Source organism: Vidua chalybeata, chromosome 14, assembly GCF_026979565.1.
Source record: "Vidua chalybeata isolate OUT-0048 chromosome 14, bVidCha1 merged haplotype, whole genome shotgun sequence".
Lineage (NCBI taxonomy): Eukaryota > Metazoa > Chordata > Aves > Passeriformes > Viduidae > Vidua > Vidua chalybeata.
Window position 1 is genome coordinate 13,628,851 of NC_071543.1, and position 13,012 is coordinate 13,641,862.

The window sequence follows — 13,012 nt, forward strand, 5'->3', positions numbered from 1 at the left end:
CCCTGGTGGCATTGTTCCTCCTTGAGATTCGGCAGTATTAAAGAAATGAATGACATTACCTTAAAAAATACGTTCTGGAAGCAGGTGAGGTCTCATCAGGCTGATTCATCAAGCAAAGCCTTTAGGGTAGTTTGACTCAGACACTTTTTTCTTTCCCTAGCACATACTTCCCTACACCAAAGAACTCCTGTTCTTGGTGATTCAGTGCTTTGGAATGGCTTTATCTGTCCTTCAGAACATTTTTTTCTATTTTTCCTTTATTGTTACTTCCAGGACAGTGAATGGTTCAGCACTTGCAGTGGGTCTGGCTGAGCTGTGTTCCTTCTGCTCAACAGGGAACACATTAAGATGTTCTTGTCTCTTGCTTATTTTAGCTGGGTGAGGTTGACCTTTTTTTTTTTTTTTTCCCACACTCACTCCTGTCACTCATGTTGCAGAGAAATAAAGAAGAACAAAGGCTGTCTTATTACACTTTCACTTCCAAGTTATTCTTCAGGAATGTGTTTGTGTTTCTGCAATATGGACTGTTGTGTGCTGGGGAGAAAACAAGACCAAATAATTTCTATTCTGCTGATCACTGGCACTTTACAATATGGACAAGAACATTAAAATACCAGTAACTTGGAGTTTAAAAAGGTTCAGGAAAGGTTTTAAAGGAGAAAGTGATTTACTGGAGAAGAATTTGAGACTGATGGGGTGATGGTGTTGGGACTGCAGAGGTGCCTGGTGCTGTCACAGACAGGAGGGTCAGCAGAGCAGTGCTGGGGTCCATGCTGGGGGCAGCAGCAGGGAGGACAGGTGCTGGCCATGTGCTCAGGCTGAGCTGCAGGAGGGGTCAGTGCACCCCATTCCTTGAAAGTATCCTGGTGGCCACAGCTCCCAGATGCCCAGGTGGGGAGTGGGAGTTCAGGCTGTGGTGTCCCACACTCCCCTGGCTGCCCTGGGCAGGTGATGGGCAGAGAGCAGGGTTCAACCTGTCTTAAAATACTGTCTTAAAAATACTACTCCACAGTAATTTTTATAAACACCTCCTGTAATCCCCCACACCTTTGCCAAGTCACCTCATCAAATTACTGGTGGTACTTTGAAAAAAGTGCAGTCCCCCCCGACAGGGGGCTGCACCAGGCCAGGGGATAGTGCCACAGCCCTGAATCCTGGTGCCAGCATCAGACCTCTACAGTAGAAGACACACTGAGGCTAGAAGCCTCAGACTGAAAAGAAAAACGGATACTTTCAAAGGATTTTGTGTTTTTTCTAATATCTCTTCATCTTTAAGACCAGCTCAAACAAACATCTCTTCCTGGACACACGTTCAGCTTCTTTTCTTCCCAGCTTTCTTTCAGATCCAAGTGTTACATGGAGTCCCTCGAGACCAAGCTGCTGCCACCTGCACTGTGGGTCCCACTCACTCTGGGATGGAGCTGCCTGGTGGGAGCTGTGGGACCACCTGGTGCCACAGAGGGAGTGTGGTGGGTGGTTTCTGGCACCTGTCCCCAGCTTCTGCTTTCAGCTGGGAGGAACTGCTCTGAGACCACCTCCTGCTACATTACCCAAAGCCAAACCCAAGGAGCAGCAGTCTGGGCTCTGATTTTTGCTCCTCCCAAGGCTGTTTCCCTGGACTCACTGCTGGTACCACCCACCTGGCTTCCCCCAGCTCCAGGAAACAGGTAAAGAGAAGAAGGGCTGGGATGTTATGGAGAGAGGGTAGCAGCTGTGTAATTTTACATAACAGCACAATTTTGGGAGGTTTCAGCTAATTGTACCATAATAGCAGCTGGTTTTGTGCCTGATGGAGCTGCAGTTGGTCTGTGCTCAGACATGGGCCAGTGAGAGGAAGGAGCTGGTAGGGCCATCACCCTTCCCTCGGGGCAGCAGTGGAGCTGTGCATTTCACTTTGAGTCCTGCAGTTGGTTTCCATCTCCGTGCAGAGGCGCTGAGGCACGGGGTGGTGGGGTTTAGCTGGGAAATGGTCAAAACTCCTCTAACACCAGCTCTGCCCCTGCTGCACTTAGCTGACATCCTGCCAAGCTTTCCCCCAGCTACAGCCCTTGTTTGGAACTCACTTCTGAGCGCTGACATCACTCCTGCAGCTTGCCAAGGAGCCTTTTGGAGCCCAGAGAGTCAGGAGGGCTCTCAGGAGGGATGCCAATGTGTCGGTGTGCCAGGGAGAGGTTTGTCTTTGGGGTGTGTGGTGCATTTGTCTCTGAAATTTCAAATGTTCAAAGGAGATTTGGGCATCCACAGATCATCTGGAACGTGGCATCTGGAATCTAAAGGAAAAAGTACATGTCATTTTTTTTTTCCCTTGCAAGCCAGGAATTGTAGTGAGTGCAGCTGGGGCTGTGAGGAGAGAAAACAAAGCAGTGGCTAATTCTGCTTTTCCTGGAGCAGTCAGATAAAGGGCAGTTGAAAAGAGAGAAGGGAATGAATGCAAAATATGTTTTTCATACTAGGAATGCAAACTAACCCAAGCTGGAATCATCATCAGTGTTTCCAAAACTTAGCCCCTGAAATATCTGAAAAAATGAAAAAAAAAAAACAAAATCCAAGAATGAATAAGAGGCACTGAAAAAGGCTGTGAATGCTTTAAGAGCAAAAGAATCCCAGTGGGAGATGCCCAGACTGTCAAGGATGTGAAGGGCACTGTGGAGTAGACGGGTGCTGGCAGGTGGGGGTGAGGAGTGATCTTTTGGCTGAGCTGCTTCCAGAGCCAACCTCCCCACACCTGAGACGAGGCCATTTTCTGCTTCTCACTGTCAATCGACCACCACTGCCCTCCCTGAGGGATCCCTGCACAGGGCCACGTCCCCTGGAGGCATTTGCCTCCTCCAGCTCTGTACCAAGACCCCAAACTCAGCACCTGAACTCTGGGTTGAGAGACTGAACTTGGAAATTTCAGTATTTTAGAGAAGTGTTTGCTTCTGAAGTATAGCAAAGTATTTTTATTTTTAATTGAATGTCCACAGCTAAAAATTCAAATTGTTGGTGATGGCATTTATGTCCTGGCTTTCATTCAGATTTTCAGTGAAAAAACAGCATTTTCAGAATACAACCTATTCTCCAGTCACTCTCTGAAAAAGAAAGCTGCTGCTCATGGGTGGGTTTTGGGACTGTATGTTCAGGGCTCTTGGCATCCCTGTCTTCAGAAATGTTTCTTTTCAAATCATACTTAATCTCCTGCATCACTTTTTCAAGGGCCCTGGCTCTTGATTCTTGTCTGAACATTTGTAGCTGCTAGCAAAGTCAGACTTGGGCTTTTTTTTTTTTTTTTTTTTTTTTTTTTTTTTTTAGTTATTTTTTGAAGCTTCGAAGTAGTTTTCCTTCCAGAGGAGTTCCCTTCAAATTAAGGAAAAAAGGCTTGAGAGAGGCTTCCAGAGCAACTCCCCACCCTTTGCCAGTGTCAGCTGGCTCTGGAACAACTCATCTGGCTTTTTCTCCTGGTATTGAATCCTCTAGAAAGTGAAAAACCCCCAGCATTGCCTGAACCTGGCAGCGCTCACTTCTGTCTCCTGAGGGACCACAAGTGACAGCTGCCATGCCAGCTCCCCTGCATGACCTGTCTCTGTATCTGCTGAGCCTTCTTTGCCAAGAGCCAATCTTCTGCATTAATGCATGTCAAATTCCATGTCCTGAGCTGACAGAGACTCCCTTGGCTTTACTTCCCAGCCATTTGATAGTCACAGGGAATAGCTTGAAGTTTTAGAATAGAACTTTGGCCTTTCAGCTGAGAGCAACATCCTCTACCCTCTGCTGTGTGTGCTACAGCTGGTCCTCTCCGTGTCTCTGGCACATGGAATTAGAAATAATTGCAGCTACAGTAGAGAAGTCATGGTAAGCCTGTCAGGTACCTTGCATTGAGCAAGAGCTGGCTCTGGGGAGTTCTTCCTCACCAGCTGAGGGACTCTCAGCTAACCCAGGCTGCTCTCTAGGAAAGGATGTGCTCCATTACAGTTCAGCAGTTGGCTCCAAGGCCGTGCAGCTCCTCCCCAGTGTTCCAGTTCACTGTGAATAATTTAGATGTCAGGCTTCACTGCAGAAAGGCTGGTCTTGCATATTTGAAGAAGTTCTTTCCAGCTCCTAAGTCAAGCATCAGCACCCTGGTACCCCACACGTGTCCTCCATTGTTTGTTCCTTCTGTCTGCAGCATGAGAATCCAAGGATGCCTCCAAGGAAGCTCTGAGAAGAAAAGCTCAAATACTCTTTCAAGGGGATGTAATTCAGTATCTGGCAGAGACAGTTTGTGCCTAGTGCCTTCCTTCTGCATTTTTCCCCACAAAGAGGGATTTTTCTCAGGGAAAAAACAAAAACCATTGAAACTGGTAAATGTACCACATTAAGAGTGTTAAATGTTATGATTCTGCCCAAAAGTCTGCCCACAGTAAGTGAAAATATTTAGTAAAAGCTGGATTATAGCTGCAATGGCTCTCATATGTCATGATGTGAGTGGGATGGAGGAGCACACAGGTGATCCTTGTGTTGCTGTGAGCTGAGCAGATCTTTCCCTCCCCAGGAGCCAAACCTTGGCTCACCTGCACAGAAAGGCATCGTGTATAGTGTGGTTTTGAATGGTTAACACCTGTCTGAATTACAGAACTGCTTTATTGAATGTATTACTGGGCTGTTCACTCTGTTATCGCTGAATGTGGGTTATTTATTATGATCAAGTCCATGAGGTGTCCTGGAAAACTCCTGTGCCTGTTCGTCCCACATTTTCCGAGTCACAAAAGCAGGACTAATCATTGCAAATGAAGAAGAATACAGTGTCCCAAGTGCATTAAAGCAAATATGAAAAAAGAAAATGTTGCAGATTCATGACATTTGAGGAATGTCCAGACCCTTATTTCTAACACACCTTTTGAGTGAAATAAAACTTCAGGGGTTGTTCTATAGCTCTTGTTGTTTCTGTTATTTATCAAACTTTTATTTAATGTAGAAAAGAGTAAACTATGAAACTCTCTAGGGCAGAGAAATCTTGCAAGAAGCTGCATGGTGCAACAAACACGTTGAATTGAATTTTTCTCATTTGGACTTGACAATTTCAGCTGTTGAATTTTCTCCCTTTGGACAAGGCTCAGGCACTGAAACATCCTGTCTGCTTCCAGCTGCCTTCAGCTCTGAATGGCAAAGCAGAGACATTTTCTTTTTCAATACAGAAATCTGATTATTGCAGCAGCAGACCTTGGTTTAGGCTTTGCCAGGATCCCTGCTCCCTGCTTCCTGTGGCCCAGCTCCCAGCTGGTAGGAGAGGGGATTTTCTCAGAGGCTGGACACTCCTGGTGGGTGCTCTGGGCATCAGCTCTGTGTGTCCTGAGAGCAGACCCAAAGTGGAGCAGCACTTCATCTCCAGCAGCTCTCACCTCCTTTCCTGCTGACATGGGAAGCCCACACTCAGCATCAGGAGTGGAGCTCGGGGAAGGATGGATGAAGAAGACCAAGGCAAGGAACCAAAAAATCCACAGTTGGAGCACGATGGGAATACCTGCATTAGGAAATGTTTTAACGCAGTGGTCTCGGGTTTGCAGGATTTCTCATCTGCCCTCTTGTGAAGTCTTTACATACCTCATAAATATGAAATATAACAATCTGCAGGGACCTGTGGGGACAATTTTATTCAGTTTTTGAGCTCAATACTCCAGTCATAAATGCATTTTCTGTACATCTTTGTGGGAGCAGACAGGGACAAGCATTTGAATGCGTGTTTCCACTGAGCCTATAGTAAGAGCCTGCGGAGAAAATCTCCATTGCTATTATGATTTGCCTCATCATTAAATTTTGTCCAGTAGTGGAGATGAATCATGTCTTTAGAACTCATTTCCTTAAAATTAGCTTAAATTCAGGTGCAAGTGCAAGCAGCCTCGACCCTGGATGCTTTCACATGCTGTACAGTGGACGTGACTGCTGAATTATCTCACTTCTCTCTGTCAGGCGGAAAAAGTCCCTGGAGGGAAGTACAGGAAAGATTCCATGAACCCCCCCAAGCACAGGGACTTGTTCCCAACAGCCCCCTTGGCCTCCATGAGCAAAGGCAATGAAACATGGTAATGACCTGTGAAAATGCTTGAAATCTGGTGTTTTCATATTCCCAGGGATCTGAATTTTTATAGTATAGCTCTGATTTCTCTGGCCCTCATCAACATTGATCTGCTGATGAGATTACATTAGATCACATTAGGTCTGTTCAGAAGATGGATATGCATCTCAACTGACATTTCAGCAATCTGGCATTTATTTTCAAAAGAGCACTAACAAGTAGAATGCTAAATAATCTCACAAAAATGAAAATTTCCAATAATTTGTGTCTCAAGTAGTGTCAACATGTGAAAGACAAAAATCTACAGAAACAAAGGGTGGCACAATTCACCTGGACTGCTTGGTAAAAGTACATTTCTCCCTTGCTTTATCTGTCTGACTGAGAGGAGCTAGCACCAATGCATGATGAACCCCACAGCCTGCTTTGAGCAGCTCAGAATGTTTGCAAGTGAATAATAACTGCAGCAAACCAGCATGGGATTGCTGAAGTGTTTGCACCTGCAAGAGGATAAATCTATTCTGCAGGAATATGGGATGAGAGCCACCCACCTCTGGCAGCTGGGACATCTCACTGCTGTTGGGTTCGTGCATGTACAGCCAGGGCTGCTCTGCCCCCTCACCCTCCTGATGCACAGCAGGGAAATGGCAGGGACCATGGCAAAGGGGCCTTGCAGCAAAGGAGCCCAGGGATGGAGCCCTGTGTGCTCCTGCAGCCCCTGCCAGGCTGCTGCACAGATGCCAGCAGGTGCCTGAATGCCCCGGGGCTCAGCGCAGACCCCAGCCCAGCCGGGATGCAGAGAGTGCAGCTGGCCATGCTGGGTGCCCCCCGTGCATGCTGGGCTGCTGCTCTTATTGTCAGATTGCATTTCACTTTTCACTCTACCCTCTGCACCACATGAGAGCAGGAAGGGGCTGGGGCCAAGCACAAGGCCCTCAGATGTTCTCTGCTAAAACTCTGGGATGAAGAGAGGTGCCACAAAGTAGTGAAGATGCTTCACCCCCATGTAGCTGTCGTGCTGGGTGTCCAGAGAAGAGCAGAGAGCAGATGGGGGAGATCATATCACATCCACCCTCCATCTGTGTTTTGCTGCTCTCTGGATCTGCACATGTCAGGCTGTGCTGTTGCCCACGTGTGGGTTGTGATACACCTCAGGAAAAACTGGGAAGAGATCTGCCATTGGCTCCTTCCTGTGCAGTGTGTCATCTGGCAGCTGTGTATATCACAGGGAACACAGGGACCATTCTGCTGCTGAGCAAAGCTGCTTCACTGAGTAGTCAGAGATACTTGGAGGGGGGAAAGCAAAGCGAAAGACAGCTCTTGGTTTTTTTTGTTTTTTTGTTTTTTTTTTCTTTCAAGCTCTGAAAACTCTTGGGAAACAAAAACCTGATGGATTAAGGACTGTGTGGAGAACCAGTAAAGCAGATTTCCAAGGATAAATTGCAGATTGAAGAAGAACAGTGCCCAAAAGGAATTATTCACTAAGATTTCTTCCTTGGTGCAGAGAAAGTGTTTGGGGATCTCTGATATTTCAGTCTCTGAATCAGCTTCTCTGTGGGGGATATATGTGACTTTAAGAAGGACAGCTGTCAGGGAGCCTCTGAGGTGAAGCTGATGTGTCCCCAGCACAGGCAGAAGGACCCATTTATCAACTCTTTTCTCTAGTTTGCAACCATGGGGCAGATTTTTAAAAGACAAATGTGTGTGTTCCCTCCTGCAACCACTGGCTTTAGCAGCTGAGCTGGCAGAAGGCGCTGACGAGTGTGGCTGGACCAGGGCTCTGCTGCCCCAGCCATGAGACAGCACACCTGGTTCCCCTTGCAGTACATGCCCAAGCCCTTCTGGAGAGCTGAGAACCACAACACGACCAGCTTCTTCTCTGCACTCTACGGCTTCTCTAACCAGTCCTTCTTCCACAGTGACTTGAACCTGGAGGACCTGGGGGACTTTGATAGCGGAGCCAAGTATGAGGGCGAGTCCCAGAGCCGGACGGTGAAGGCGCTGCTGATTGTCGCCTACTCTGTGATCATCTGCATCTCTCTCTTCGGCAACATCCTGGTGTGCCACGTGGTCATCAAGAACAAGAGGATGCACTCTGCCACCAACCTGTTCATCGTAAATCTGGCCGTTGCTGATGTGATGATCACCACCCTGAACACCCCCTTCACACTGGTGAGCCCCGTGCAGCCCTGCCTGCCGGTGTCTGTGTGTGCCTGTCAGCTGTGTGCACTAGGATTGAAGGGCTGGGACCATGCTGGTATCCAGACTTACTTTTGCCCCCCTTCCCCTTTTGCCTTCTGGAGAGGGTGCAGTCATGGCCCCCTCATAAACACCCCCTGAGCAAGTGGAGCTGGGGGCTCACGCCCCCACCCCACAGTCTCTGCAGGGATCACTCTGCTGCAGCTTTCCCCCTCTGCCTGGGCAGGGCACAGATCTGGGAGCCCTTTTTGCCTGTAGATGGGGAAGGAAGTGGGGACAAGTTTGACACGAGAAAATCCAACTAATGGCTGGTTTCCTATGGAAACAACATGAACCAGGTCAGTCTGTGCAACATCTCAGGGAAGTGCTCAGGCTGCACTGAAGAGTGTTGGTGGCATGTCCCTCCCTCAGCCACTACAGATGATGCTTCCTGGGGCTAGTAGTCCTTTTTTTTTATTTTCAGTGACTAAAAAATATATTATATAAAAGAATATTAAATGAATGACGTGGGGAAAATTAAAGATTAATTTCTTGCCCCACTGTCACAGACTATACATGCCGTGTACACAGGACTCTGCTCCTGGATTTGACCCAGCACTCCTGTTCAGTCCTGCTTCATCCCTGTCCAGAGCGCTCTTCAGCCTTCCAAAAGCAGGTCTTGAATTAGCTATTGGAATTCACTCTTTCTTAAACTGATACTGTTTTTTTAGTGGGACTTCCCTGCCTTGCTCTGATGGGATTTGCATCCTGTAATCTGTTCAGGGAGAGCCTGGTGCCCCCGTGTGTGCTCACACACAAACAACCACACACTAGGCACGTGTAATTAAATTTCTATCAGCTCTCTCAGGAACGAGCTTTACACCAGCTCCAGAGATCCAGCACACTGCTCTAGTTCAGTGACAGTCAGTGCTGCAAGAGTCACCCCTACAGGGAAATTAATTAGACTAATTGAAAACAGATTAGCTAGTCTTGACTAATTTTCTGTGGACAGATGCTTTGTAGTAAATGTACTTTACCTCAAATTAGCTTAATCTGCAGCAAAATGAGTGACATTAAATTGTAATTAATATTACACAGTCAGGAATAACAAGGGAATGAGGCAATTTGGCACATTCTCCTCTGCAGAAAAGCCATCATCATTAAGACCTCTCTGGGAACAGGTGAGATGGATTCAATGGATTTCTCTCACTAAGTCTGGAGACCATGCAGCTTTCAGCATGCACATGTCCAAAGGTATAATGTTTTCTGGGAGGCACCTAGTGTGCCCTGCAGAGCCTTGTTGAGGAGCAGAGCTAAGATTTCTTTATGTGTTCCAGAAGGGTAAATGTACAAGTGTACACATGTACACAACATATACAGAGCACTGCTCAAGCCATTGGTTTGCACAGTGCAGTAAATCTCACCTCACTTTGAGACCCTCTTGCACAGTCACTGTTTCCCTAGGAAAAACTGAGGATAAAGCACCTCCAAAGCCTCAGGAAGCTGTGTTAAAGCATTTGTTCCACACTGGGCACCTGGGAAGCCAATTTGCCTCTTTTCAGGTACTGCTCCTCTTAATCCGATGTTGTCTGTTCTTCAGGTGAGGTTTGTGAGCAGCACCTGGGTTTTTGGAAAGCTGATGTGTCACATCAGCCGCTTTGTTCAGTACTGCTCTGTCCACGTGTCTGTGCTGACCCTCGCTGCCATTGCACTGGACCGGCACCAGGTATGTTGAAGACACCGTCCCTATGTTTGCTAGAAAATAATGTGCTAACCACACAGTTGTTTCCTCCTCAAATCCCAGTGCCTGGAAACCTGCACTGTCTTGAGACTCAGGGAACAGAGGGGAGAACTCCAGCTTTCATGGCAGCGGACAAAACACCCATGTTTTTTACAGTGAGGGTGATGAAATACTGCAACAGGCTGTCCAGAGAGGTTGTGGTTAGTGGGAATCTCTGTCCTTGGAGATACTGAAAACCTCAGATCAGTGCCAGAGAGCCTGATCCAGCCCTGCTCTGCCTGGGCCATTGGGCTCGTGGGCTCCCTGCCCTCCTCAGCCCTGCCTCAGAGCACAGCCCCACCAGCAGGGTGGGATGAGTGCTGAATTCAAACACCAGCCAGCCCACACGATCTCTCCACACAGATTTATGAGTCTTTCTGTTCTGACACTTGCCCCGTTCCTTGCCTAAGGCTGGAAACATTAAGAACTATATTAACTCATCCAGTCCAAGGTAAGAAATTCTCTCCTCCTCCAGCCCAGATACTTACCAGCCGGGAAAACCTTTCAAGTCAAGCAGTCAGTACAGACTGAAGGGTTTCCTTAAGTGAAACAGAGTTTGTAATTTGTTCTTTAGCTGATCAGTGCTGAGTGCTGGGAGGCCAGATCCAGCAAGGTGAGCTCTCAGGCAGACTGCATTTCTTGCAGTGCTGGAGTCCCTGAAACAGTTGCTAGAGAAAAGCAACTTCACGTGATAAATGCCGCGGCTGGATGTACTTCAAAACAAGAACTGGCTCCACCTGGTGTCAGAGAATCACGGGGACTGCCACTTCTGTCCTTTTCACCACAAAGAGTTTGACAGTCTGCCCATTTCATGTGCAATATTACAGCTCCTGAAATCAAAGCACTTTGACAGTGATTCATTTTAATCAGTATATTCTGGGTTGATTGCAAGGCATGGCTAGGTATCAAGAAGTGTTTGTTTAATTAAGGGCAAACAATACACGCTCTTAAATTCAGTGGAGTGGGTTCCTCAGGGCTTTAATGAACTAGTATGGCCCGAGGAGATAAAGTGAGGAGATGTCCTGGACAAAAGAGAAACCAACATTTTCCTCTATAAATATTGCTGAGAAATACCACAGCAGGCAGATACTCTGGGGGAGCTGTACAACTTGATTAAGTAGGTATTTATAATGGGACTAGAAACGACGTGCATAAAATACCGAAGATTTCGTCAGCCAAGAGATCATCTGGATGACATGATAGGTCTATTTTTAATTATTGTTTCATTGCCTAAGGTAATCCTCCACAGTGCCTATAGCTCAACAGAGATCTCACTACTGTGGTCTCTGGAGTCCTGCTGATGGGTCACACAGAATGTGTTTCTCTGCTCAGGCTCTGGGCCAGCAGTAACATCCAAAACGTGCACAACTCCGTGCATTTCCCAGCCCTTCTGCTCCCTGAAGTCCTGTAAAGCGAGTCTCTCTGCCTTTTCACACTGAAGAGATGTGGGGCTGCTGCTGCATGTCGCATGCAACATGGGGCTTTAAAGAGTGACCAAGACACTGTAAATCCTCAGGAGTGGTTCTTCTCTGCAGGTGATCATGCACCCTCTCAAGCCACGCATGTCCATGGTGAAAGGAGGGATTTGCATCATCATCATCTGGGTTATGGCCAGCTGCTTCTCATTGCCGCACGCCATTTATCAGACTCTGACAAGGTTTTATATTGGGTAAGACATTTGCATATTTTTTGTCGTATGACATTTGCAAAGCCCCATGGAAGCCAAGGCCACATTCCTCCATCCATGTTATTTGAGCAGAAAGGGTGGTGAAACAGAGAAGTTTTAGTTCCCTTTGCATGGGTGCTGTGTCTGTCACAAAGGGACCATGACAATTGATGGAATTGCTTCCAGGATGGTTCATTAGTTGTTTTGGGCTCAGAGGTTCAACCATGTAATTTGGGGCAGGCACAGGGGAGAGGGCCTCCTCATCAGCAGAGGACACAGATGCCAGTATAGATGATTTCTTTCTTTTCCTGGGGATGTGTTTAAGATAACCTTCCTTGGAGCCAAAGGTCAAATCTAGAGTAAAATTTTCCACTGAAAGTGGCACCTGCCCATGACACCAAATGAATTCTGCTACCTGTACCTGTACTGAAACTTGTCTGAATGTCTGAGCTGTTTGTCCTCAGACGTGTGCAGCTGCTAGTGGAATTGAGAGCTCTTTCTCTTTGATCTTCAGAAACAGAACCATCCGAATGGTCTGCCTCCCCAGCTTCCCTCCTCCTGCTGATCTTTTCTGGAAGTACTTGGACCTGACTACATTTGCTCTCTTGTATGTTCTGCCCTTGCTTGTGATCTCCATCACGTATGCCATAGTGGCCAAAAAGCTCTGGCTGAGGAACGCCATTGGGGACCTCACCATGGAGCAATACTACGCCCATCAGCGGAAGAAGAAGATGACGCTGAAGATGCTGATGGTGGTGGTGGTTGTGTTTGCCGTGTGCTGGTTTCCCCTGAACTGCTACGTGGTGCTCATCTCCTGCAGGGCCATCCACAGCAGCAACGCTCTGTACTTTGCTTTTCACTGGTTCGCCATGAGCAGCACCTGCTACAACCCCTTCATCTACTGCTGGCTGAACGAGAGCTTCCGCGCGGAGCTGCGGTCCCTGCTGTGCGTGTGCCGGCGCACGAGCACGGCTCAGGGCCACGCTCTGCAGCCCGTCTCCCCCCTGTTCCGGCATGCCAAGGCTGAGAGCTGCCGCTGCAAAAGAAGCAGCGCGTGCCAGAAGGCACAGACACCCTCCCAGAGGAACTCTGCAAGGACGGACATATCCAGCGTGCAGCCGATTGTGGCAGAAAGCTGAACCTTGCATCTGACAGCTGGGCAGCTTCACGTAGGGATTGCAAAATCGTGGGCAAAATGGGTTTGGAAAGGCCTCTGGAGGCCATCAAGTCAACCTTCTGCCCACAGCACGCGAACTTCAGCCTTTGACTGGGTCATTCAGGACCTTGTTCTCTCAGGTATCAAAATTCTCTAGGGATGAATTGCCTGCTTGTGGGATCCAGAATGGGGGGTGTTGAGTAA

The 13,012-nt window shown here is 47.7% G+C and overlaps 1 protein-coding gene across 1 annotated transcript; it reads left to right on the plus strand.

Moving 5' to 3' along the window:
• Positions 1 to 7,795: 7,795 nt before the first annotated feature.
• LOC128795227 (G-protein coupled receptor 83-like) lies at positions 7,796 to 12,791 on the plus strand. The gene is made up of 4 exons (XM_053955828.1): positions 7,796 to 8,200; positions 9,807 to 9,932; positions 11,522 to 11,655; positions 12,167 to 12,791. Exons 1-4 carry the CDS (start codon positions 7,823 to 7,825, stop codon positions 12,789 to 12,791), a joined length of 1,263 nt encoding a protein of 420 aa, XP_053811803.1. The 5' UTR covers positions 7,796 to 7,822.
• Positions 12,792 to 13,012: the final 221 nt, after the last annotated feature.

Excerpts from the sequence above, each read along its gene's own strand:
- LOC128795227 (XM_053955828.1), top strand. The coding sequence starts at position 7,823 with ATGAGACAGCACACCTGGTTCCCCTTGCAGTACATGCCCAAGCCCTTC. Across the intron at positions 8,201-9,806 it reads TGAACACCCCCTTCACACTG|GTGAGGTTTGTGAGCAGCAC; the intron begins GTGAGCCCCGTG and ends TCTGTTCTTCAG. Across the intron at positions 11,656-12,166 it reads CTGACAAGGTTTTATATTGG|AAACAGAACCATCCGAATGG; the intron begins GTAAGACATTTG and ends TTTGATCTTCAG.